At 37.1% G+C, this 26,828-nt stretch overlaps 1 protein-coding gene across 1 annotated transcript in view; it reads right to left on the bottom strand.

Moving 5' to 3' along the window:
* LOC131047859 (uncharacterized) overlaps window positions 1-25,316 on the bottom strand; it is a 113,025-nt gene extending 87,709 nt beyond the window's left edge. Inside the window, exon 1 of the mRNA XM_057981645.2 lies at window positions 24,876-25,316. Within this exon, the coding sequence (XP_057837628.2) occupies window positions 24,876-25,167 (292 nt within the window). The 5' untranslated portion in view covers window positions 25,168-25,316. The remainder of the gene's footprint in view (window positions 1-24,875) is intronic.
* Between the last annotated feature and the right edge of the window lie 1,512 nt (window positions 25,317-26,828).

The raw sequence follows: 26,828 nt of genomic DNA, 5'->3' as shown, positions 1-26,828 counted from the left end.
TAACCAGGATTTGTAAGGAAAAGGAAAAGAAAAAGGTGAAGATGTTCTCTAGGATTACTAGAGACGATATAGGAGCACACATTGCACAAGTGGCTGTCTCGACAGGTGATAAGACTCGAAATGTGATCACTCCTATGGATTATCAGGTTACCACAATTGACCTTGGACCTACTACAAAGAAACAAGTGTTTTAGGAGCTTGATGACACTGTCAAGGCAACTGAAGCACGGTTAGACAAAACTATTGAAAAGAAAGAGATGCTTGACAGTAAGAACAAGAGACTCAAGGAATATTGAAACTCAAGGAATATTGAAGATATGAATTCTCTAAGGCGTGAGGATCCTACCTTTGTTTCACCGATTGCTATTACTCATGGATCCCCCTTTGATCATGAGGCATACATATCAGGAAGTTGGGAAATGGATAGAGAATGTTTCAAGACAAACAAATGATTTCCTAGCTCACTTTGTCCAAGCATTTGATAAGACAGCAATGCTCATATTCAGGATGCAGTACTTGGAAGGAGTGTGGGAAGATTTCCAACCAGTGCAAGAAAAGACTATTCCTTGCCTCAAGGTGTTGAGGCAGATTCCTACTTCTACAATCTTTATGATTTCCATGGTTGGTATTGTTCCTTGGCCATGCGGAAGTCAATGTATAATCATGCAAAGCAAGAGTGCATAGATATGGAAGGATCAATTCAAGAGATACAATCCAAGATCCTTACATCTATTGAAGAGTTATTGGGACAAGATGTCCACACTTCCAGCAGTTTGAACTTGGAAGAATTGAAAGAAAAGATGAGGTTTATTAACTTCAAACAGTTGGAATCCATTCGGAAGAATCAGCTAGATGACTTGGTTTCTCTCATGATTCACATCAACAACTTGCAAAAGCTTATGTCGGATTGAGAAAGCATTTTTTATGCTTGCTCAAATGCCTTGGATGTGATCGATATGCAGCAGGAAGGTCTACCCAGTGTTACGATGGAGGAACTCAACTCAGTCCTAGCTAGATTCATTGAGTATGCAGCTAGAGAGAGGAATGCAGGCCGAAATGTTCTAGAAGATTCCCTACTTAATGACTAGGCGCCATCCCATTGGACCTCCTTTTTTTAATTCCAACTTTTGATGTAAACCCTAATCAGGGCAATGTTGGCATGATCTTGGCCCTTGATTCTAAATGAATCTCAGCCATTCATTTCAGTTGGAGACTCTATATAAACCTCATTCCTCTCATTTGTAAGAGAGAGATTTTTGAGAATTGAAGCCTATATGCTGCAAGTTTGAATCTAATCATTGAAGTTTAGTGATTTTATTGGGATTTTGAAGAATTTGTGGTTATCATTGCCTCCAAAATTTAGATTAGAATTTGTTTTCAAGTATTTTAGTTGAATGAAAGAAATTGTTGAATGCATTTGAATAAAATTCATTTAATCCATACCACTAGCTTCTTGTTGATTGTATGTTCGCCTTGCGTGGTCAACTGGAATTTAAATTGAACTTAACTTCAATTTGTGTTTGCTCATTGATATGCATCCAATTGATGGTGTCTATGTGGTCTAGTATGAATTTGAACATCTATAAATTTACCATAGATGATTGCACTAAGCTTGCGTTGAGTTGTTCTTTGATGGCAATACCTAGCCTAGTTGAATTTCATTAAATCATTCACTATCTCTTGCATTCTAGGTTTAAGATAGGATTAGAATAGAATTTCTAAACCCTTCCTCTCTTGCATTTTATTTAAAATCTTTGTTAGGAATAGATTGAGAACTCAAACTGCAAAATCTTAAGTCATTTGAAATCATCGGCAAACCAACTCCTATTCATGATAAGTTTGAAATCTTAAGAACAATTGTGTAAGTCCCCAAGTGAAAACAGCAATTCACATCAAACCATTGAGTTACCCACATGTCAAGAAATGGTCGTAGAAACCTTAGAATTGTCTTAGTGGATCAGACATTTAGCATCTGAGGTGATTTTGCTCAAGAGAGGGTAAAATACTTTGGTATTTTATTTTGTGTTCGAAGTGCCTAAAAAACACATCAACAGGTCTCCAGTCCCAAGGCCCCACTAGTTATAAGAATCTCTTGTCACATAAGGAACTTGATTGCAATGAGGGAGTGATGAGGAATTAGAATCTAGTTCTTGAGTGTGTTGACTTAGACATTATTGGTGCCCAACTTGCCAAAAATCTCTTTAGATGAGGCAGCTTGTACAATAGATGGCTAGTGGAAGTAGCATTGTAACTCATTGTGGTTAAGTAATATTGATTTTGATGCTTTTGATGAAGAACAATATGAAGATTATTAATATTTATTGTAATTTTTATTGTGTATTGACATTTGACAAATCACTGAATTATGAATTTATAAGTATTTTCATTTTTGCAAATTATGAGGTACTTAAATATTTTGTTTATTAGCAATTATGAGTATAATATGTCTATGTATATGCACAGATGGAAGACTCGCTTGTCTTTTGCTCGACGAGTATTTACGCCAAAAACTCGCACAAAAACTCACAGAGTTGGGAAAAATTCACTGGTTTTTTAACAAAAACTCGGCTGCATAAAAAAAAAATGCCCAAACACGTCAAAAAATTTCAAATCAAAATATATACATGAAATATAACACTTAAGTATAAGAAAGGAAAAAGACTTATATACTTTAAGTTATAAGTTATGTATATATTGGCAGGATGTTTGAGAGTGGTTTCAGATCTCTCACAGTTATAATCCAAATTCTAGGTTTTAGAAGATCTTTGAAATTTCAGACTTGGTCAAATTTCAGTAATCAGTAGGCTCGTATCAGCATTCTCTCACTCTCTCTATCTCACTCACTTTATCTACCCTAAATTCTAGACCTATCTATCTCCCTATCACTCTTCCTCTATCCCCTCTCTCTACCACTCTCTATCTCACTCTCTCCTCTCCCCCGGGATCTAGACCTATCTCTCTACTTCTCTCCCTCTCACCCTCAAACCCCCACAAGGGGTGCTACCCTCAACCTCGTTTTGGCGAGGTGGAGGCACCACATGTAATGTCCCCTACCTGATCTATTTCAATATATTAAAATTGATTGATATTCTTCAATTAGTTATTAACAAGTGCTGATCTATTTTCCTCATTAGATGATTAATATCATTATTAATATAGATATCAGACCCTGCTACTACTTCAGTTTTAAGGAAGAAAGGTTTACGTATGTGTTGACGTGTATTTTGTACACTATCAAACACAGAATAAAATACCCAAGGGTACCTTATCCTCTCTTGAATAAAGCCTCTGATTGCTGAAGATGTCGCGAAAAAGGATCAATCAGGATGACTCCAAGGTTCTTCGATGTAGGATCTCTACATGTGGATAAGCTCTCTGTGGTATGATGTGATTTGTTGGAATCACAAGGGGACTTACACTTGATGCCTGAACTTCTGATTTGCTTTGAATATTGCTGGAACACAGGCTCTTACTAGCTTTGACATGAAAAAAGGAAAAAAAATGAGGGCGAGGAAAAGATCTAATCCTAACACTAAGAATGTAAGAGCAATGAATGATCTTTGATGAAATTCTAACTAAGTCTTGTTTTGACATCCCAGGACCATCTCCACAAGGTTAGTGCGATCTTCGAAGGAAAGCTTTATGATGTTCAAATCATCACTGCAGGCATAGACACCATCAGGTTGATGCATATCAATGAAGAAGCGACAATTGAAGTTAAGCTTAAGCTAAATGATTCCAGTTGACTACACAAGGCAAGTCTGCAATCAACAAACTGCTAGTAGTATGGATATACGAATTCCACCATCAATCAAGCACATTTCTTCCACTCATCTAATCATAAAATCAAACATGAAAAGTATAAAGACCATGCAAATTGTCGAATCGACCCATAAATTTCACCATTTCTTCAATGAAGTTACAAGTCTTTTACAACAACATCTTGGCAACAATCTTTGCCTTCTCTCTCTACTCTACTCTAATTGCTATTCTATCAACTAGCTAATCACCTTCTAACTACTCTCTATCTGTCTTCTAACTGCTTCCAACTATATTCTAAACCCCTTTACAAAATGAAATGCCAGGGCTTATATAGTGCCCTCAATACAATTCGATGGCTTAGATCAATTCGAGATCGATGGCCAAGATTCAACAATGAAAACCCTAATTAGGGTTTGTTACAACCATTACATAACATTTAATGCTTGACCAATGATAAAATTGTATTGCTTGGACACATGTCTTCTCTAGAAAATTCCACCAATGGATAGCTGGGGTAGGTACATCGGAGTTTGTGCCACCTTCCATGAGTTAGGTACATTGAATCTGGAAATGCTGAGGTGGACCACACTGACTGGAGAAGTGATGACTAGGATGCCACCTCGTCTGACACTTGTAACTTGGTAAATATTCAACTTGATGTTGTTGAGAAGCTAGCTTTAATTAATTCATCTGGAACTATCTGCTTCTTCAACGAACCCTTGTTCTAACTTCTTGTGTCCTTGATGTGCAGGATGATTGATGTACCTCGCCTTGGAATACTGGATTGGAGAAGTCGCCCTTGATGACGTTAGTCCAAAAAGGCCGTCCTTGTCGATGCTAGGCTGGAGGAGGTTGCCCTTGTCCTTGCTTGATCGTCCTTGATGAGAACCTGCCGACTTGTAGATCCTCCGGGCTTTAGAGTCGCCATCTTGATACCTACACAACATTTCACAATTAATAATATATCTTGAAGTGTAGAAAGGAAGATTCAAGATTCTAATTTAGGAAACTTCATGATAAATCTTGAGTTATCATTTCCTAATTTAGGATTTTCAAAGCAAAATTTAAATCCTCAAAAATGGTGCCAAGGTGATTACGCCATACCTTCACTTGGGAATTAATTCTAAAAAATGATGCAAAAATAGGAGAATTCGCTAGGCAAAATGTAGATTAAGACTCCCTTTAGCAAAATGCGCCCCCTTTAGTCTTCACAAGCATCAACTCCACCACCTTTAGTCTTCAACACTTGAGGAAAATTCACTCCAAATAGGCCAGCTTTCGCACTTCTTCTTTGCCCTCCAAATCGCACTTTGAAATAATGAGTGAATGATTTGAATAATGAACAAACACACCCAAATATATAGAGCGCTCACCATTTTACCTCCCCATAGGCCGACTTGATAAAATAGGCTCTGAAATAAATAAAATTGAAAAAAAGAAGAGGCCGACTTGATAAAAAAAATGATACCTCAAGCGCTCCATCTTTTTTAATTTTAATTTCACAAAAATTAATTTTAAATGCCTTTATAATAGAAATTCGATTTTTTTTTTTTGAGGCTAAAAATTAATTTATTAAATGCCAATTTAACTAATTTTTTTAAATATTTCGAAGTTGATGATTTTGGCATTTCATGCGATTTGGAGGATATTAACGCCCAAGTAGAAAATAGTGAATGCCAATAACTTCGCTCTGGTCCCTTGGAGAGGGACAGGAGCCCCTTTTCACTTTTGTCCTCAATCCTTCATTTTTTAATTGCCAATTCACGTTGTGGGGCTAGCAATGATCCCTTTCATCCCTTCAGTGCATGTTCAACTCGTTTTTTGCAAGGCAAAATTGATGTTCTAGAGATTTTCGCGCTGGTCCTTCAGTGAGGGACAGGAGCGCCTTTTGCATTTGGCCTAGGATCATCAAGTTTTTGGAGTCAAACCTTTGTTCATCATGATTTAGAAGACCTTTCCAATCTTGCTCAACTTTGCCTTAGCATAATCTCGGAGGGAAATTGTTGATTTTATAAAAATCGCCCTGGTCCTTTAGTGAGGGACAGGAGCGCCTTTTGCATCCATTGCACAAATTCTTGATCATATCAACCTCAAGGCATTTTAAACATCATTTCAAATTCGCGCCTTGGCTTAGATTTGTCCAAACTTGGCGAGAAGGACTGGATATTAGGTTTTTCACCCTGGTCCCTTGGTGAGGGACAGGAGCGATTTTGCAAATCCAAGCTTATCCGTCCTTTGTTAGCCTTCCAAATTATATTCAACAGATAAATCATGTTTTCCTTGGTCTCTTCAAATCATAAAATTGTCTTGATCCTGCAAGAACAGTGCAAATTTGAAATTCAAGCTCCGGTCCTTCAGTGAGGGACAGGAGCGAATTTTGTCTTCTAGGCCAAAATGCTTCACTTTTCACCATGAAATGTCTTGACTAAGGAAGATATCATCTTGTTACATGCCATGAATAAGAGTTCAAGTCTAAGAAAGGTCTAAAAATGTGTATATAAAGAAAATCGCTCTAGTCCCTTGGTGAGGGACAGGAGCGCTTTTACCTTTGTAGACAAAAACTCCATCATTTCATTGTCCTTGATCAAGTCTGGATGCTCTATCATGCTCATTTCGTCCTTCACCGTGCCTTTGATGTTTCAATCTGACCAAACAAGGCCAGGAATGACTCAAATAAGCCTTTTCGCCCTGGACCCTTGGTGAGGGATAGGAGCGCTTTGCCTTGGTCCCTTGGAGAGGGACAGGAGTGAAATTCGCTCTGGATCCTCAGTGAAGGATAGGAGCGAAATTTGACTTTTTGAACTCTCTATCAGGATAATTTTTATGGAATATAACATTTAAGTATAAGTGACTTATACTTTAAGTTATATTCCATATATACTTTCAGGATGTTTGAGAGTGGTTTCAGACCTCCAGGAGTTATATTGCAAAATCTAGTTTTTTGAGGTTTTTCAGTTTCCAGACTTAGTCAAATTTCAGGATCAGGACATTCCAGACTTAGCCAAATTTCAGGATCAGGACTTTCAGACTTAGCCAAATTTTCAGGATCAGGACTTCACTCCAGCAGGACCTGCTATCCTATTGATCTCCCCGACAGCACTCAAAAATGCAAAAGCCAACTGACAAAACCCTAAAAGACCTAAAAAAAAAAACCCTAAAAAGCAAAAAAACAGGGGTCCCCATTTGCAATGGGGCGATGTGTGAAAACGTCACAACAGTATGTTAACAAAGCACTTAAAGACCAACTACAATAGGTTCCCTCAAAGTTTACAGATCCAAGCCCTTACCTATCTTGGGTCTATACCCTCAAGGCTTATGGGTCGTTGATCCCCACCCTATCTTGGGACTTAACCTATTGCTTGGATTTAGCCTGCCCCTCTTTGGAACATCTCATCCCCATCTTCTTAAATACTGACAGTAATAACATGATTTAGACTATAAGTACACTAACTTCTCATGTATTATGAATATACATGATATTAAGTATGACTGTCATACATATTGTAGTTTATAACAATATTATTACTAGATTCTGCATAACAGCTTTATCAGGCTTCATATACTAAGCATACATATTAAGCACAACCCCATGCATACCACCAAGAACAAGGATGTTACTGCCTGTAACTTGATAACAATTCTGATCTGATCTGATCAATGGTGATGTCACTAGATGCTTTTGATTCCTTACCTTTATATCTCAATTTGAGGGAGAGGTCACACCTCTTCATCATGTATGCCCTTTGGCAAGAGACATACCCTTTCACCATTACCACCCTTTGAAAGAGTGCAACTCTTCATTATTTCTACCCTTTGAAAGGGACACAGCCTTTCGTAATCAGATCTGCACTTATTATTTAAATCAGATTTGCACTTCTCATTTCCAATTTATCCTCCCTCTCAAATGAGGTTCTCTTCTCCCTTTTATATCTCATTGTTGAGGGAGTCGCAACTTTTCCTTTCATGTCTTTTGAATTTTCATTAACTTAATTAATTTTTAATTAATCATATTTAATTATATTATTTTATATTTTAATTTAATTTTTAATGTTTTAATTTTATTATTATCATTTATTATTAAACTCTATTTCAAAGTGGGGACATTACACCACATCAGACTCCTAGGCCTAGATCCTCTAGTTCTACCCCTCCCCTATTTCTCACTAGAGCTAGGAAGAGGAATATGTAAAATGTTTTGATGTAGTAATTAATTTTAGTTTTACAAAAACAATTTGCTATTTCATTTTGTCTCGGCCTATTAGCCATCAACATTCCACATGAGGATGCCATTTTGTTTCTAATTTGCATTTGAATCAATCAAATATATCTAGACTCGGTTTGTTTCTTTTGTGTACACATTTATTGATTCATTGGATGCATCTCCTCATTGAATTTTGCAAAAAAAATGCATTTCTAATTAAATTTAAGCAATTTTTTTAGTTGTCGAACTTTTGCCAAGTTTTCTTTTCGAACCTTGGTGAGTTTTTGCTCTTGGCAAAAAGTTCAACTATATGTATATGTACACACACACGTGTATCCAAACTCATACCCAAGGAAAAAAAAAATGTCGTACCATTAAACTCGTACCCACACCTGTACCAAGATCGATAACTTAGCTTATAAGTATCATTATGTTTCATTCAAAAGTTGTTATGCACAAGTCAAGCTTTTCAATACTTGCAAGATTTGGATATTGAGATAACCACCTAAGATCAAGGAGCTTCACTGAAAGGACAAAAGAGACGCAAAATGAGAACATAATACTAATCAATCAAATGATGCAAATGATACAAGATTATAGATTGCTCAAGCAAGAGCACGAGGTGGCTATTTGTAGGATATACCACCAAGATTTGAATGTACAACCAATGTAGAATAAAGATGTCATCACATGTGCACACATCTCCACCATATTGGAGGTAAAAATCAAATGATGCAAGTATAACCTGTTGAAATAGTAGCTAGCTCGGATACCTATCTATTGTATTTTAATGTTGTCAATGACAATTAAAATACACATGTATTATCTATTATGTAAATCGAATTTTGGGCTGGACCCAATCATGTAGCGTGAAAAAATTAATTGTAACTTGTAGCGAATTGATCTTCAATCTAGCAATTCAAGTCCTCAAGGTTGGCGATGTGATTCTTAAGGTCAGCGAACATCTTCCTTGAAGGCAGCAAATACTTCTTAGTGACAGCAGTCATCATTAAAGATCAGCGAATCATTCTTGAAGGCTGCCAACATCACTCCAAGATCAGCGAACCTCATTTCTGGGACAGCAACAGTTGTATTTCAGATAAGTTCATCACTTCAACTTGCCCTAGGTTAATCATTGTGATTAGGTTGTTGTCAAACAGTGAATCTCATAGTAAAATTATATTGGTGTTACATAATAAAGATCTGAGATTAGTGGCTAGGTTTTTCACCTCCAAGAGGGAGGTTTTCCCAAGGTATCTGTGTGATTTGTATTTGTTCTTCATTGCATTCTGATCTCTATTGTTTATTGTTTAAATCTGATTGCTAAAATTAACATGGTATCAGAGCTTTAGGTTCATTCTAAATAATCAGTTTATTAGTTGTCCTTCACTTTCAGTTTGCTGTTAGTTTTGCAAGATGGTTACAGGTCTGAAAGTAGAGGACGGACTTGAAGGTGCCCTAAATTTTACATCATGGAAGGTCCGTTACAGTTTGTGAAAGATAAGGATCTGACTGAGCCTTCGGATCTGGATGAGCTAAAGCAATTCAAGAAGTCTACTGTGAATCAGAAAGTTCAACAGCAATGTATGCTTGACAAATTAAAGACATCGATGGGACGATAGCAAGAATAAGATTTCAGGTGCTCCCATTCCTCTATTCTCAATTGTAGGGTCCACCTGGTTGGAGATTTGCATCTGATTACCTTATTGTTATTAGTGTCTTATCTAGTGAACAATTTTCTCTTGCTTGTTAACTACTTCATCTGAGGGTGCTTTCATATGTCAGTTTGTGCACTTGTTTTCAGATCTTAGTATTGCCTAACTTTCTTCCTAAGGTTTGGAACAATCACCCTAGGTTGAGCTTTGTTCTTCTCTTAAGAATTCGTTCTAATCCAGTTTGAACGATTGAAGTTAGTTATGCCCTACTCTCTATTTTAAGTATGTTTATCTCTCAACCTGTTCGATATGGTTTGGTATGAATATGTAATGATCCGAATTGATGCATTGATCTAAATACATCCTTGGCACTTAAGACTTCAGCATGTGTATTCAGATATAAATCTAGGAGTATTATGATAGATATAACAGCAAGCACAAATAGAAAGATGAATAAATTTATCGGAGATTCAGAAACATGGAACCTCAGTCATTGGTGTGATAGACATCCTACTTAGTATCTATGCCCAATGTTGACCTTACTATCTTCATATTATGATTTGATCCTTTATGATACTTGCTACATAGTTCTGATGCACAGTATTCTATCTAAGTCTTGAAATACCATAGACTGGCAATATCCTTTTGACAATCTTGGCATATGTTGTCAATGGTGGAAGTCTAGATAAGTTACTTTACATGTTAATTCATTCTATTGGGATATTTAATCATGTTAATGCTTCTCTTCAAGAGTTTCTTGAATTACCATGCCTTCAAGCTTAAGAGGGAGCTTGGTTTCTTCACTTGAAGGTATGCATTGATCATAATGATTGTGCTATAGGTCCATTTCGTAAAAGTGAAGTAGGGAAAAGATTGGCATTTCTCATCTTTGATTTATGGCTGCCTTCCTTGATTGATTCGTATATTATGCAATCTTCATGAGACTTAATTACCACAATTTTAAATTAAGAATCATGAGGGAGTTCCATATGAAAGTTTTTGAAAATATGAAGCTAGATGTGTTGCTCATAGTTGGATGGAAACATTTGCTCTTGCTGCTAGATATACTAATATTAGAACCACTATAGCTAATGCTGCAGGCTAGAAGTTAGATATAAAGACTGTTTTATTAATGTTGTCTATATTGAATAACTAGAAGGTTATGAGAATCAAGATAGAGAATCTCATGTGTGCAGATTAAAGAAAAGCTCTTTACGGCCTCAAGCAAACTTCTTGAGCTTAGTATGAGAATATTGTCAGGTATTTGATTAGTTTAGGATCTTGCAAGAATGATGTTGATTCTAACTTTAAAAGTATTCAATAGTGAACTGCTAATTCTGTTTCTTATATATATGTGAATGACTTATTTCTAACTGTTGGAGATAGTGTCATCATTAGATATAAGAAAGAATTATCCACTAAATTTGGAATGAAGGATCTAGGCCTAATGCATTATTGTTTAGGACTAGAAGTATGGCAAAGATCTTATCCTTGATCGAGAAAATATGTCATTGATATGATGGATTGTAAATCTATGTCTACTCCTATGGAAACTAACTTAAAGAAGTTGAGTATTTCTACAGCTAATTTTGATTTTGCAGATCCCTCAGAGTACAGGCAATTGATTGGATCCTTGATGTATCTAGTTAACACTAGACCAAATATTTGCTATGCAGTGAGTGCACTTAGCCAAATTCATGAACCAGCCAAAGCATGTTCACTTAGTGGCAGCCAAGCACATCCTGAGATACTTGCGTGGAACAGTTGGCTATGGGCTGAAGTATCCAATCAACACAGTGATCAATTTGAAAGGCTACTCTGATTCTGATTGGGCTGGAAGTGTTATTGACAAGAAAAGCACTTCAGGAATTTGTTTTAGCTTGGGTTCCGCTATGATCTCTTGGGCCAGTAGGAAACAGTCCTCAGTTGCATTGAGTACTGCAGAAGCTGAATACATTGCTTCAAGAGTGGCAACTAAAGAAGCAGTTTGGCTTCGCAAACTTCTTGCTAGGTTGTTTGGACAACCTTGGGAATCCACTGTTATTTATTGTGATAATCAGAGTTGTATTAAAAAAAAAGGTCTAATAATCTCGTGTTTCATGACAGGTCAAAACACGTGGAAACTCATTATCACTATGTTCGTGATATGGCACAAAGAGGTGCCATCCAGCTGAAATATATCAACACTGTTGAACAGGTTTCAAATGTTCTCACCAAGCCTCTAGCTCAAGTGAAGTTTGAGTACTTCAGAGAGAAGCTTGGAATCGTGGAGAACACAGCATTGATTGAGAGGGACTCTCAATCTTAGTGATGCAATTTAGACTGCATCTTCCACCCTCTACTGGCAATGCAAGGTGGAGGGAGTCACCCTCTGCGGGCAATGCAAGGTGACATTATATTCTTCTTTGGGAGAAGGCTGAGGTGTAAGACCTCTTCCACCCTCTGCGGGCAATGCAAGGTGACAGTGTATCCTTCTCTGGGAGAAGGCTAAGGTGTAGGACCTCTTCCACCCTCTGCGGGCAATGCAAGATGGACATCATGAAATGAGTTCATGATATTTATGTGTTTTATTGCAGGTATACTCTATGAAGCTTATGCATTCATTCTTGCAGGCAATGCAAGATGAAAGTCATGAATGGATCATGACAAGTGGCAGATATCCTCCCTAGCTAAGAGGGAGTGTTGAAATAGTAGCTAGCTCGCATACCTATCTATTGTATTTTAATGTTGTCAATGACAATTAAAATACACATGTATTATCTATTATGTAAATCGAATTTTGGGCTGGACCCAATCATGTAGCGTGGAGAAAATTAATTGAACTTGTAACGTGGTGACACTAATTATTGCATTGGGCTGGACCCAAACATATGTAATGTGTAGGCAATAAATGGAACTTAGGGCTGGGCCCAAACTCATGTAATGTGGTCATTATGCATTGTAAAACATGCTCCAAATTTGGGCGCTAAAATAAAATATGAAATTGTATCCTAGCCGACTTGAAGAAAATGTAAAAGATGAATCTTGTATATAACAAGATTCATCTTCGATCTCAATTCAATCATTCATAACTCAAGCAAATCTCTTAAATAGCGAATTCTGATTATGCAACACAGCGACATACTTTACTCTTCAAAGTCAGCAAATTGTCTTCAGCAAAGAGTTCTTCCAAGTGTAGCGAATTGATCTTCAATCTAGCAATTCAAGTCCTCGAGGTTGGCGATGTGATTCTTAAGGTCAGCGAACATCTTCCTTGAAGGCAGAGAATACTTCTTAGTGATAGCAGTCATCATTGAAGATCAGCGCATCATTCTTGAAGGCTGCCAACATCACTCCAAGATCAGCGAACCTCATTTCTGGGACAGCAACAGTTGTATTTAAGATAAGTTCATCACTTCAGCTTGCCCTAGGTTAATCACTGTGATTAGGTTGCTGTCAAACAGAGAATCTCATTGTAAAATTATATTGGTGTTACATAATAAAGATCTGAGATTAGTGGCTGGGTTTTTCACCTCCAAGAGGGAGGTTTTCCTAGGGTATCTGCGTGATTTGTATTTGTTCTTCATTGCATTCTGATCTCTGCTATTTATTGTTTAAATCTGATTGCTAAAATTAACATAACCTACCTAAGAAAGCATATCTTGTCCTTGGTGCATATAATGAAATAAAATAATTAACTAAATGCAAAAAAAATGCGCCAACACCCCCCAATAAGTAAAACTTAGATCAGTAGAAAAGATGGATAAATGTGTCTTGACATATATGTAGCCATGTTATGTACCCATATACAACATAATCCCCTCAAAAAAAGAGGATAAACCCCATAGGGAAAAACTCAACCCCAAGAGAGGATGAAGAAAGAAGATCTAGGTGAGCCCGATCCCCAGCTTTGCGCACCCCCAAAAGAATTGAGAAGTATAAAGCCCCGTGCAATGAAAATCTCACGCCCTTAAGAAAAATAAAGAGAAGAAGAGAGACCATGCACACCCCCACCCCCCCCCCCCTCTTTTAATGTATAGTCTCCTAGCCTAATTGAAGAAAGTGATAATTCAAAACCATATGGAAACAAATGAAGAACAAAAACCAAAGACAAAGAGAGAACAATTGTTGTGTAAGTATCATCAAAAAGGATATGAAAGTCCTAAATATTGTCCTCCAAAAATGAAAGAAGAGATTCTCAAAACAAACCTAAAAAATATGCCAAGCAGTAATCCCAAGGAGTTGTCTCTAGAAGATTATGAATGTCTTGTTAGACTCGACCATTTAAAGTCATGGATGAAACAACACTAGACTTGATGGAAGCAAGATCTCATTCAAGTCATATGACTACATTGCTCATCCATGAACGATTTGTCCATAGAAGTCATCTGAGTATGAACACTAGATGTATCTACCAATGATGGAATATAAGAGTCCTCAACCTCAAGATATTGACTCATGGATAATGAAGATGAACCCTCAAAATTTGTATTAGTCAAAAATGCCAAAGAATCAATGATGTCTCCATAGGAGGAACATCAAGAGAAGTCTGTATGTCATCACAATTGTTAAGCTCTTCCCATTCAGCAAGCACAATACCAATATCATGGTCATACAATTGAAAAACATATAGTAAACCAAGGCAATCCATAGCAAGAGCTTCTAGGAATGGAGATTCATTCGAGTCTTCGAACATCTTCCATATTCTAATCTAAGGGTCATGAGGAAAATCAATATGAGTGATGGCCATCATGGTGTCGATGCCGACAGAAATTAGAATCAAACCTAACATATGATCAATCTTGTCTTACTACAAATCCATCAATGCAAAGTACCTGATTTGGGAACAAGTCCATTGAGATAAGGCAAGAGATTAAGCCATCTAAAATGCTTCAAACTTATGTCTTGGCAAGACTTATAGTTCTCTCTGACAATTGCTTCTTTAGTCATCAACCAAAAAGTCAAAGGAATGAAGAATGTTGAAATCAAATCCAAAGAAACTTTGGAGAACACAGCTACTAGGAAGCAATCCAAGTTGAATTCAACAATCAATGCAAAAATTATTCAGGTAACAATAATGGCAATGCAGAAGCATGCAAGCACATGAGCAATCCTCATAAACCAAAAACAGACTAAGTGAAGAAGTGGCCTGCACAAGCCTTGTGCACACAATGGTGTAGTGATGTCTCAATAAAGCTTTGTGTGAAGCAGATCTTAGCACAGAAATTAAAAGCTTGTGTGCTGGGCCCAAATGTATTGAATGAAGGTCACCTAAACAAACAAAAGTCTTGTGCAATGGAGCAGCTCTCCGTGATGGTGCAATGGGTCACTCAATGGTCAGCAACATTTTCCATAATCATTCGCACTCACACACATTGTGTAATTCACATTTTCACCCAAAGCAAATAGTTTTAAAATAAGGTAATTTATTAATCATTTATTATAAGGTTTTTGTGCAATATTTAATACATTTAGATAAAGTAATTTACTTAATGTAATAATAGATAAGTTACTCACAAATTACATTAAAAACATAACAATATATTTATGCAGAAAATATATTCAAGAAGGAACTTTTATAAACATTAATGTACATCAATAATCAAATAGTAAAACATTAATAATAATAATATGCAACAGTGAAACATTAGGGCAATGACTATAAACAAAATTGATAAATACATATCTGTAAATCAAGGAGAGGCTGCTTTCTGGCACGCAAAGGATTAATTACAGGCCTAGGGTTTTCAGGCAAGGAAGCACTCTAGGAGGGCATGGTTCTTACAAAGAACCCCACATGCCTTCATGGCATGAAATAAACACAGCCCTGGCCAAGACACTCCCAAGTGTACGTTGTACCCCGAGTTGGACACACATTGTATGCCCCTTCTCCAATGCCCAATGCCCAACCACCAGACCTTAACTATCCCCTCTCTTGTGCTCCTTTCAATTTATCCTTCTATGTATTCTTCTCCTGTGCCTCCTCCCCCATTCTCTATTAATTTACGGGTTTTTAATAATACCCCACAGGTGGTTACAAAAGTCACACCCTTTCATTATAATTTACTGTTTCTTCATTACTTTGAAATTTATATATTCCTTTATTACAAATTCTTTCACGGGAAAAAGTCCCATAACACATTGCAAGGAAGAAATGTGGCACATCATCTCAAAGCAAATCACTATGGTGTAATGTCGCCACTTTGAAATAGCATTTAATAATAAATAATAATAATAAAATTAAAATACAAAAGAATAAAAAATTAAAACATAAATGAATATAATTAAATATAATTAAAATTTAATTAAGTTAATGAATGGTCAGAAAACATGAAATGGAAAGTTGTGACTTCCTCAAACATGGGATATAAAAGGAAAAAGAGAACCTCATTTGAGAGGGGAATATGGAAGGGAATGAGAAGTGCAGATCTGATTTAAATAAAATAAGTGCATGACCTTTTAAATGAGTGTCTTTTTTCCTAGAGATGTGTCTCCTCAATAAAATGGGATAATATAAAAGGATATGGAATGAAGAGAGGAAGAAGGATAGGGATTCAGGAAAAAAATGGAAAATAAGAAGAATAAACATTAAATCCATAAATCAGACTCAGACCTGACTGGAATATGAATAGAATAAGCATTCAATATTAAATAAGGAAATAAGGCAATAAGGGCAGACATCAGAGTCATTTGTGCAGATCTGATTCTGAGTATATCATCGAATATCACACAAATTACAATCATGGAAGCATCAATAAATAATAATTTTACAGCAGCAGCAATATCAAATCAGACAGTAGCATCAGATCAAACCAGAGCAAGGTTGCAAAACAGCAGATTGATAAACAGCCCTTCGAAGGAAGAGACTTCAGACTGAACTAGATTGCAACAGTCCTCTAACTCCATCAGATTATCATTATCTTCCTATATTCTTGGGTATAAATAATGTTTATATATATTTGTCAATTAATTACATATATATCTGCTATATATGTTGCTTTGTTTAATCAGTAATGTTTAAGTATATATTCCTATGAAAGAATATAGGATAGATATACTTGTCTGAAATCCCTCTTGTGGGAGAAGGCCTGAGGAGTAAGAGATAGGTGACAAGCAGGCTCGTAAGTAGGCCATCCTAGGATGACCTTAGTGACCCCTAGGACAAGAGGGCACTTACAAAGTCAAGGAACTCACTTACGACCTCCCCCAAATCTTGCGAGAGGGCATGTATCTTCAGGAAGATGAGAATAGGTATACATACAGTCAGAAATCCACCTTGCGAGAGAGGGCTTGAGGTGAAAGAGGAGGGTAGCGAGCGGGCTCATAAGTAGGCCGTCCTAGAGGGACAATTGTGGCCCAGGACAAAGAAGGCACATACAGAGTAAAGTGACCCCCCTTGCAACCTCCCCCCAACTCCACAAGATGGCAACTATTTGTAGGAAGACGAGACATGGTTGAGGAAAGTAGGTACAAGCCGCTAAGCAAGCAAGAGAACTCTGGCAAACATCCACTCTTGGGCTTAGTGTAGAAATGGCTTCAGGCAGACCCATCATGTCTCTTCCTCCAAACCCTAATATGCTTGTATAATATTATTGATAGTATATGAATATGATGTGATCTTGTCTAACCCTTATGTTGCTTATGTTATGATTGCAGGATTCAAATCCAGGATCACATTATTTATAAAAATATTTACTTGGTAAGATGTAACCCTAACCCTAATTTGTTGCAATTGTGATTCTAGGGCAAATTAGGAAGGGGACATTACATATGGTTAAAATAGTGTAAGGGAAGAGATACAAACCATTCAACTTCCATAACTATTTCTTGTACCTTTATCTATGGAGACGGAAATATTTGATCGTGACTGCTGCAGAGGTTGGTGGATGATCTTGTCAGTGAAACTTGGGAGGTTGGCAGCAAGGTGAGAATAAATTGAGCTTTTGCCTGAGAGAAGATTTGAGTTGCAGTGACCTGTCTTTTTTTATTGATGCCTCGTTTGGGATCATTATCTATCATTTGAAGACTGAAATAAAACATGATGTTTCATGCCTATTTGTGCATTTTTTCTTATTTGAATTATATTTGTTATGTTGGTTGTAATTAGGGCCAGCGGATTCCTATTGCCTTAGGCAACATTGGAATCCGCCCCCTTCATATAGGGCTAGGCCCATCACCACATGGCACTTAAGGTTTGCTCGCCACACACACTCAAATAAACACGCCTCCTTGATAGGGCCGACCCCATCAAGGTAAATTAAAAGGAAAGCAATAAAATGTTTAAAGTATAAAGGAGGCCGACATGTTTAGGGATCTATATGTCACCTATAAATGCAACACTTTCCTCTCATTTAGAACAATCAAGTTTTATATTGATAAAACAATCTTTGGTGAAGAGCGAAATTTATACCTATGCAGCGAACTTCCACATAGTGGCAGCGAACTTCAAGCAAGATCAAAGTCTTCCATAGTAGGCAGCGAACTTCCATATAGTGGCAGCGAACTTCATAAGGATTGCATTAGACTTCAACCAGCAAACAGCGAACCTCACATGTTGTAGCAGACCCAAATAGGAGGGTGCGAACTTGATCAAACAGCAGCAGACCTTACATTGAAGGCAGCAAACTCCCTTAGAGATAGCAGATCATCATACAACATTGAAGACTCCATTAAAGGGCTGTAATCAGATAAGGAGGACTGTAACCTAATTATTCCTCCCTCATGGTGGCTGTAAAACCAGATAAGTGTGTAATTTCCTGTTGAATTCTAAATCATAAATCAGATCTGAGGATCCTTTGGCTGGGTTTTTCCTCCTAGGAGGTTTTCCCAGGGTAACTATGCATTGTCTTTAGCATTTCATTTCCTTTATTATGCCTTAATTAATCTAAATCTACTTTTCTGAGTTTTATGCAATCTGAAAGTACTAAAATTAACATGGTATCAGAGCTAATTGGTGAGATTAATCTTCAGATTTAAAATTCAGTTCACTTTTATTTTCAGTTTGCTGTAGTTTTTGCAAATCAGGTCAATGGGGCTGAAAGTTGAAGATAGGCTTGATGGGAATCTAAATTTTACTGCATGGAAAGTTCGAATCAAGTTGGCTCTCGAGGAAGAAGACCTCCTCCAATTCATAGAAGAAAAAGAGCTAATTGTGCCATCGGATGCTGCCGAGTTAAAACAATTCAAAAGGGATGCTATCAAGGCCAGGAAGATCCTCATTGATTCAGTCAAAGATCACCTCGTCACCTCTATTGCCTCATTCACCACTACAAGGGAAATGTTCAGCCATCTTCAAGGTACATATGAAGTTAACAATCTTAGTAGGGCAATTACGTTAAGACAACAACTACTTAATATCAAAATGGCTAAAGAAGATTTTGTTATTTCCTACTTCATGAGAATTTCTGAACTTAAGAATCAGCTAGGATTAATTGGTCATAACATGGAAGACAAAGACCTTGTCATGATTGCCCTTAATGCCCTACCCTTCTCTTGGGAATCATTTATCCAAACCATAAGTGGCCGGTCTGAGCTACCTTCCCTTGATCGTCTTAAGAATGATTGCATCCAAGAAGAGTCTCGCCTCTTCACAAGAGGTCAATCCAAGAGCCCTCATGTAGATGAGCATCACATGCTTGCTGCCCAATGCAAGAAAAAGGGTAATTGGAAGCAACTTTATCCTAAAAGAAATAGGGAATCAAGACCTTTTAGTTCCCAACACCCTTGGAAGAAACCAAGAGATACTTCGCGTGTGCGATGCTTTAGATGTGACAAATTCGGTCACTATGCTAAGGAATGCCAGTTTAACCCTAACCAAAGTGAAGCTAATCTAAATGAAGTTTCAGAACACAATGATGACTTCCTATTCATATCTGCCCTATCTAGCAGTATTCCCTCAGATAGCAATACATGGTTGATTGACAGTGGTGCCTCCAGACACATCACAGGTTACTGTGACCACCTTTCAGGTCTTGTAGAAAAGGATACCAGTCTTCACGTGGTAATTGTTGATGACACTCGTTATTCGGTAAGAGGTTCTGGTTCTACTTCTCTAAATTTAGATTCTGGTATTTCATTACATCTCAGTGATATACTGTTTGTTCCTGGAATTAAAAGAAATCTAATTTCCATTTCTCCCCTAGAAGATAAAGGTTATCAAATTGCATTTTCTGAAGGAAAAGTTCTTGCTTGGTCTAAGAAAGCTAGTTTCAAATCTGCTCGTATAATTGGTCATAGATATGATAGTCTTTATAAGCTCTCTACTAACCCTATTCAAGCCCTCATTAATGAGGTCCCGGAATCCTGTGAACTATGGCATAGAAGACTTGGACATCTACATTACCAAGCTCTTCCATCACTTGAAAGGTTAGTCAAAGGTATGCCTAAACTCAGTCAAGTTCATGATAACATTTGTAAAGGTTGTGCTATTGGTAAGAATGTTAAAAGTCCATTTCACAAAAGCGAAAATAGAGCTAAAGACAAACTTGAACTTGTTCACTCTGATTTATGTGGTCCTATGTCTATGGCATCTCCTAGTGGATTTCTTTATTACATAATCTTCATAGATGACTTCTCTAGGAAAACTTGGATCTACTTTTTGAAAACTAAAGAATCTGATGAAGTGTTAAGTAAATTTAAAGAATTTAAAGCATTATCTGAAAACTCCTCTGGTAAAAGAATTAAATGTTTAAGATCTGACAATGGAGGTGAGTACACCTCTGGAAGCTTTCATGATTTTTGCGTTGAATCAGGAATTAAGAGGGAGTTTTGTGTTCCATACAATCCTCAACAAAATGGTGTCGCTGAAAGAAAGAATAGGACCATTGTGGAGGCTGCAAAGGCTATGATCCACGATCAAGACTTTCAGACTTTTCTATGGGCTGAGGCTTCTAGAACTGCAGTATGTATACAGAATAGATGTCCTCATCGTGCTCTAAAGAACATGACCCCAGAAGAAGCTTTCACAGGTTCCAAACCAGACATCAGTCATCTCAAAATCTTTGGAAGTCCCGTCTATGTTCATATACCTAAAGAAAAGCGATCAAAGTTGGAACCCTCCGGAAAGAAAGGCATGCTTGTCCGATACAGTGAATCCTCCAAGGCATTCAGGATCTACATCCCAGGTCAAAGGTACATTAAGGTAAGTAGGGATGTTACATTTGAAGAAGACATTGCTTTTAAGAAATCGAAAGGCTCTTGTGTTATTGATGAATCTAATGTTAATCAAAATACGAATGTTGATACTAACCCTGAGATTCGAAGGGAGCAAGTTGAACCTCCATCCCAAGAGGATCATGATGATCCTCCTGAGCCCATGAATCCCACTGACATTCCTAGTGACATTATCGTCTCCAAAAAGAGGCCACTTTGGGTAAGAAACACCATTCAAGAAGCAGAAAGATTTGTTGCTCCAAGTGGCACCTTTCGTGAATCTAAGAGACCTCAGGTATTTTCCAACTATGTTTCCTTAATGTGTAATCTCATTGAATCTGAACCTTGCAATGTTGAAGAAGCCCTAACTCATCATGCCTGGAAGCTTGCTATGGATGAAGAATATCAATCAATCATCAAGAATGATGTATGGGACCTTGTGCCTCGACCCAAAGGTAAATCCGTTGTTTCCTCTAAATGGTTGTTTAAAATTAAACATAATGCTGATGGTAGTATTGAAAAATATAAGGCTAGATTTGTAGCACGTGGTTTTTCCCAAAAGGAAGGCATAGATTATGAAGAAACATTTGCCCCTGTTGCTAGATATACCTCCATTAGAACGATCATTGCTATTGCTGCTGCTAAGGGTTGGAAACTACATCAGATGGATGTTAAGACTGTTTTTCTCAATGGTGTCATTGAGGAAGAAGTCTATATTGAGCAACCTAAGGGATATGAGATCCAGGATAGATTAACTCACGTGTGCAGGTTAAAGAAAGCTCTTTATGGTCTTAAACAAGCCCCTCGTGCTTGGTATGAAAGAATTGATAAATATTTGTTAAGTCTAGGCTTTCGTAAAAATGATGCTGACCCTAACATTTATCTTAAAATTGCAAATGATGAAATGTTGATTTTAGTTCTTTATGTGGATGACTTATTTCTTACTGGTAAAAATGAACTTATTATTGGATGCAAGAAAGATCTAGCTTCTGAATTTGAAATGAAAGATTTAGGTCTAATGCATTATTTTCTAGGTTTAGAAGTATGGCAAAGATCTAACGAAATCTTTCTAAGTCAAGGAAAGTATACTATTGACATTCTGAAAAGATTTAGGATGATGGATTGTAAGCCAATGTCTACTCCTATGGAATCTAACTTAAAGAAGTTGAGTATTTCTGCAGCTAACTCTGATTTTGCAGATCCATCCGAGTACCGACAGTTGATTGGATCTCTGATGTATCTAGTCAATACTAGACCAGACATATGTTTTGCTGTGAATGCTCTCAGCCAGTTCATGTGCCTACCCAAGCATGTTCACCTAGTTGCTGCCAAGCATATCCTAAGATATTTGCAAGGCACTATTGGTTTTGGGCTGAAGTATCCACTTAACACTCCAATAACCTTGGAAGGTTATTCTGATGCAGACTGGGCTGGAAGCGTCAAAGACAGGAAAAGTACCTCTGGTATTTGCTTTAGCTTGGGCTCTACAGTGATCTCTTGGGCTTGCAGAAAACAATCCTCAGTGGCATTGAGCACTGCTGAAGCTGAGTATATTGTTGCAAGTGTAGCTTCCAGAGAAGCAGTATGGCTTCGTAAGCTTCTTGCTGGCCTGTTTGGTCAGCCATGGGATCCTACAGTCATTCACTGTGATAACCAGAGTTGTATTAAAATGTCTAACAATCCAGTGTTTCATGACAAGTCAAAACATGTGGAAACTCATTTTCATTATGTTCGGGACATGGTGCAAAGAGGTGCCATTCAGCTGAAGTATGTCAACACTGATGAGCAGGTTGCAGATATTCTTACCAAGCCTCTAGCAAAAGTGAAGTTTGTGTACTTCAGGGATAGACTTGGTATTGTGGAAAATGAATCTCCAATTGAGAGGGAGTCTCTAGTGCAGTGATACTTTGTATTGTATAAATCCACCCTCTGTGGGCAATGTAAGGTGGTAATGTAAAACTTCTCAGGGAGAAGCATAATTCTTAAACCATCCTCTGCGGGCAATGTAAGATGGTGTTGTAAATGTTAACCACCCTCTGCGGGCAATGTAAGGTGGTATTGTAAACTTCTCAGGGAGAAGTGTGATTATTAACCATCCTCTGCGGGCAATGTAAAATGGTATTGTAAATGTTAACCACCCTCTGCGAGCAATGTAAGGTGGTATTGTAAACTTCTCAGGGAGAAGTATAAACTTAAACCATCCTTTGCGGGCAATGTAAGATGGTATTGTAACCTATGACCATCCTCTGCGGGCAATGTAAGATGGTAAGCAAAGGATCCTCTCCACCCTCTGTGAGTAATGCAAGGTGGATCTAGTCTATGCTTGTGTGCAAGCTGGAAGATTATGATTATGATTCTATTCCCTAATTAAGAGGGAGTGTTGGTTGTAATTAGGGCCAGCGGATTCCTATTGCCTTAGGCAACATTGGAATCCGCCCCCTTCATATAGGGCTAGGCCCATCACCACACGGCACTTGAGGTTTGCTCGCCACACACACTCAAATAAACACGCCTCCTTGATAAGGCCGACCCCATCAAGGTAAATTAAAAGAAAAGCAATAAAATGTTTAAAGTATAAAGGAGGCCGACATGTTTAGGGATCTATATGTCACCTATAAATGCAACACTTTCCTCTCATTTAGAACAATCAAGTTTTATGTTGATAAAACAATCTTTGGTGAAGAGCGAAATTTATACCTATGCAGCGAACTTCCACATAGTGGCAGCGAACTTCAAGCAAGATCAAAGTCTTCCCTAGTAGGCAGCAAACTTCCATATAGTGGCAGCGAACTTCATAAGGATTGCATTAGACTTCAACCAGCAAACAGCGAACCTCACATGTTGTAGCAGACCCAAATAGGAGGGTGCAAACTTGATCAAACAGCAGCAGACCTTACATTGAAGGCAGCGAACTCCCTTAGAGACAGCAGATCATCATACAACATTGAAGACTCCATTAAAGGGCTGTAATCAGATAAGGAGGACTGTAACCTAATTATTCCTCCCTCATGGTGGCTGTAAAACCAGATAAGTGTGTAATTTCCTGTTGAATTATAAATCATAAATCAGATCTGAGGATCCTTTGGCAGGGTTTTTCCTCCTAGGAGGTTTTCCCAGGGTAACTGTGCATTGTCTTTAGCATTTCATTTCCTTTATTATGCCTTAATTAATCTAAATCTAATTTTCTGAGTTTTATGCAATCTGAAAGTACTAAAATTAACAGTTATGTAACTCAAAGGGCTGCATGGTCTATTCCCTTACCAGAACTGCATCATATGCTCACATTTAGAAGCCCTTTTGGTGAGCAAATATTTTGTTGATCTGTTTCATCCTTTTGTACTCCCTATCTCTAGGGTTGTATGCTTTGTAATTTTGTTACCTTTTAGTAGGCATAAGTCTTTCATAGTCCATGAAGATGTTTCTAGTTTTTGGATTCAATTGCATTTGTTTTTTGTATCAACATTTTGGATCAGACTCAGTGATCCACCATCAAAATGAGGAGAAAATAGTCAGTACGATTACAAACTTAAATATCTAAATAAAAGTTCAGGGATAGAGTTGACAGAATGGAGCCCGTGTTGAAGGGCACACAAGGAACCAAAGAAAAGAGATAAATAACTAAACAAGTAATAGTCATCTAAGAACGATTGTAATAGTGGAGATTATAAACTACAAAGTTGGCTATTAATGATCGGTTTATCTCTAACTAAACAAGTAATAGTCATCTAAGAACACATATAATAGTCGAGATTATAAACTGCAAAGTTGGCTATTAATGATCGGTTCTTACTTTATTCTTTGGTAGTTTTTATCAATAAATCAATTATTTTTTTCTACTATAGATTGCAGTGATTTTGGGTTCCTCTTATCACAATAAATTTGCAAAGAAAAACCAAAACATCAAAGATTTGAAGGGATCGAGTCGACTGGGATGAGTTCAAGTAGCAGTTACATAATTTTAAAGGAGTTCCCATTGGAGGTGATTTATGACAGATGTAAGTCACCGGAGATTTTGACCCAAGACATAGCCTTCAGTGATGACATCTAAGCTTAAGGTAACCTACAAGAAGAATTTACTAGAGAGAAAAATTAAAAAATACAATGCAATTGAGAATGAAATAACTTACATGAAGGGTGCAGAGAGGCAAGAGATGCAGAGGAAGAGGATCGTAAGTAAAGGGAAGCAGCAGCCTTGTCGAAGAGGAGAGCTCTAACCCTGAGCTGCAAATGGATTTGGGCATTTGATTTATTTCCCTCTTTGTCTACATTAGACATGAAATTTTTCCATGCCGAAAAACTATTTAAGTACGGCGCCATTTGCATGTAATGAGAGTCTCCCAGCCATGCTCGCCAGCCCCCGTTGCTCTCTAACTTCTTCGCAAGCTCGTAACCGACGCCATCGTCTCCCAGCAGATCCATCGAAGTTACAGAGCCACCATAAATTCAAACTCAACAAGGAATAAACTTGATCCTGAAATAATTGGATCAAATCTGGCTTACCACAATAGGATTTTTTTCACCTTTGCTGTATCTAGATGCAAACAGTCAAAGCGCTATTTTGTTCGTGTGAGGGTTTCGATAAAGAGGTAAATAATAGAATATTAATTAAAAATTAAAATTATATTACGTATATCATTGGTTGGAAGTCTAATATTTATTGCAGCAAATGTTAAAAAATAATTTATGAATTTTTTATTTTATTGGAAGAAAATTATAAAGTTTATAATAAAGGAGAAATGGAAATGGATCTTTTCATAGCTTACATATGAAACGATCTATTTTTGGGACTATAGATGGCTTACAATATATGGCACATACTTCATGTAGAAGGCACCTAATACGCCCATCACTTAACTATATCAGTCTATAGATGGCTTACAATATATGGTACGTACTCTATGTAGAAGGCATCTAACTATGTTGGTCTATAGATGGCTTACAATATATGGCACTGCCTTGCATGGATACTTCATATAAAACTTACCTAACTATGTTGGTGTATAGATGGCTTACAATATATGTCATTGCCTTGCATGGATACTCCATATGGAAGGCACGTGACTATGTTGCAAATGAAGGTGTACATACCTTACCACTGGCACGATTCATAGAGGATGGAATAGTTAAGCATGATATTTATTGATTTAATGTCTAATATTTTTATTAATAATATACTAGTAGTTGTTGTGATTTTAAAGCTATGGATGTTGATCAAGAGTACTCACAAGTGAAAGAAATTATTCTTTAGATTTAAAAAATAGCAAATCATATGATGACACATCTCCATACCATAAAAAAATGAATTATCATGCAACTATTCTAATTTAATGTACAACTATTTGTCTACCTCCTTTTTGAGATATTTTTGGACACCTCAACAAAAGCACATTGAAGTGACATCATATTTGATGTTGTGGACATAAAACTTTGGTTATAAGGAAGGGTCTTGTCCAATAGTTGTAGAAATTGAGAGTGATTTGTGTATACACCTAAAAATGGTCTGAAGATAATTAATTGAATAAGCAATTATTTAATTAATCTCCCTCCCCAGTTTAATTAAATTCATCAACAATTTGATTAAATACCCCCTTTCCTCTACTTATTAATAAATCTAAGGATTTATTTAATAGGTTCATTTCAATAATCCCCTTTGATTAATTAATTCCCCCCATCAAATTCATTTCTTCTAAAATCATTTAATTAATTAAAACAAATCAAATTCATGAGTTGTTGAAATTAATTAGCCTTTTTACTATTATTTTAATTTTTAAATTCAAATTCTCCTAACTTTTAACCACCTAACCTAACCATTCCTAAACCTAACCCATTCCATTTACCCACATGTCCCCTTTCCTTGAACACTTTACCCTCTCATGAGCAAAGCTTTGTGACACTTGTCACTAAGTGTTCCCTTTCATCTAACCTCTTCTAGAATCTTTGTGACACTTGTCACTAAGTGTTCCCTTTCATCCAACCTCTTCTAGAAGCCTCTTAACACTTGTCACCATAGAGATGACAGATGTTCCCTTTAATCCAACCTCTTTGCCAACCTCCTCCAATTTCACCATTGATATCTTCAG

Source organism: Cryptomeria japonica, chromosome 3 (assembly GCF_030272615.1).
Source record: "Cryptomeria japonica chromosome 3, Sugi_1.0, whole genome shotgun sequence".
In the NCBI taxonomy this organism is placed as follows: Eukaryota; Viridiplantae; Streptophyta; class Pinopsida; order Cupressales; family Cupressaceae; genus Cryptomeria; species Cryptomeria japonica.
This window is presented reverse-complemented; position numbering and strand designations above follow the sequence as displayed.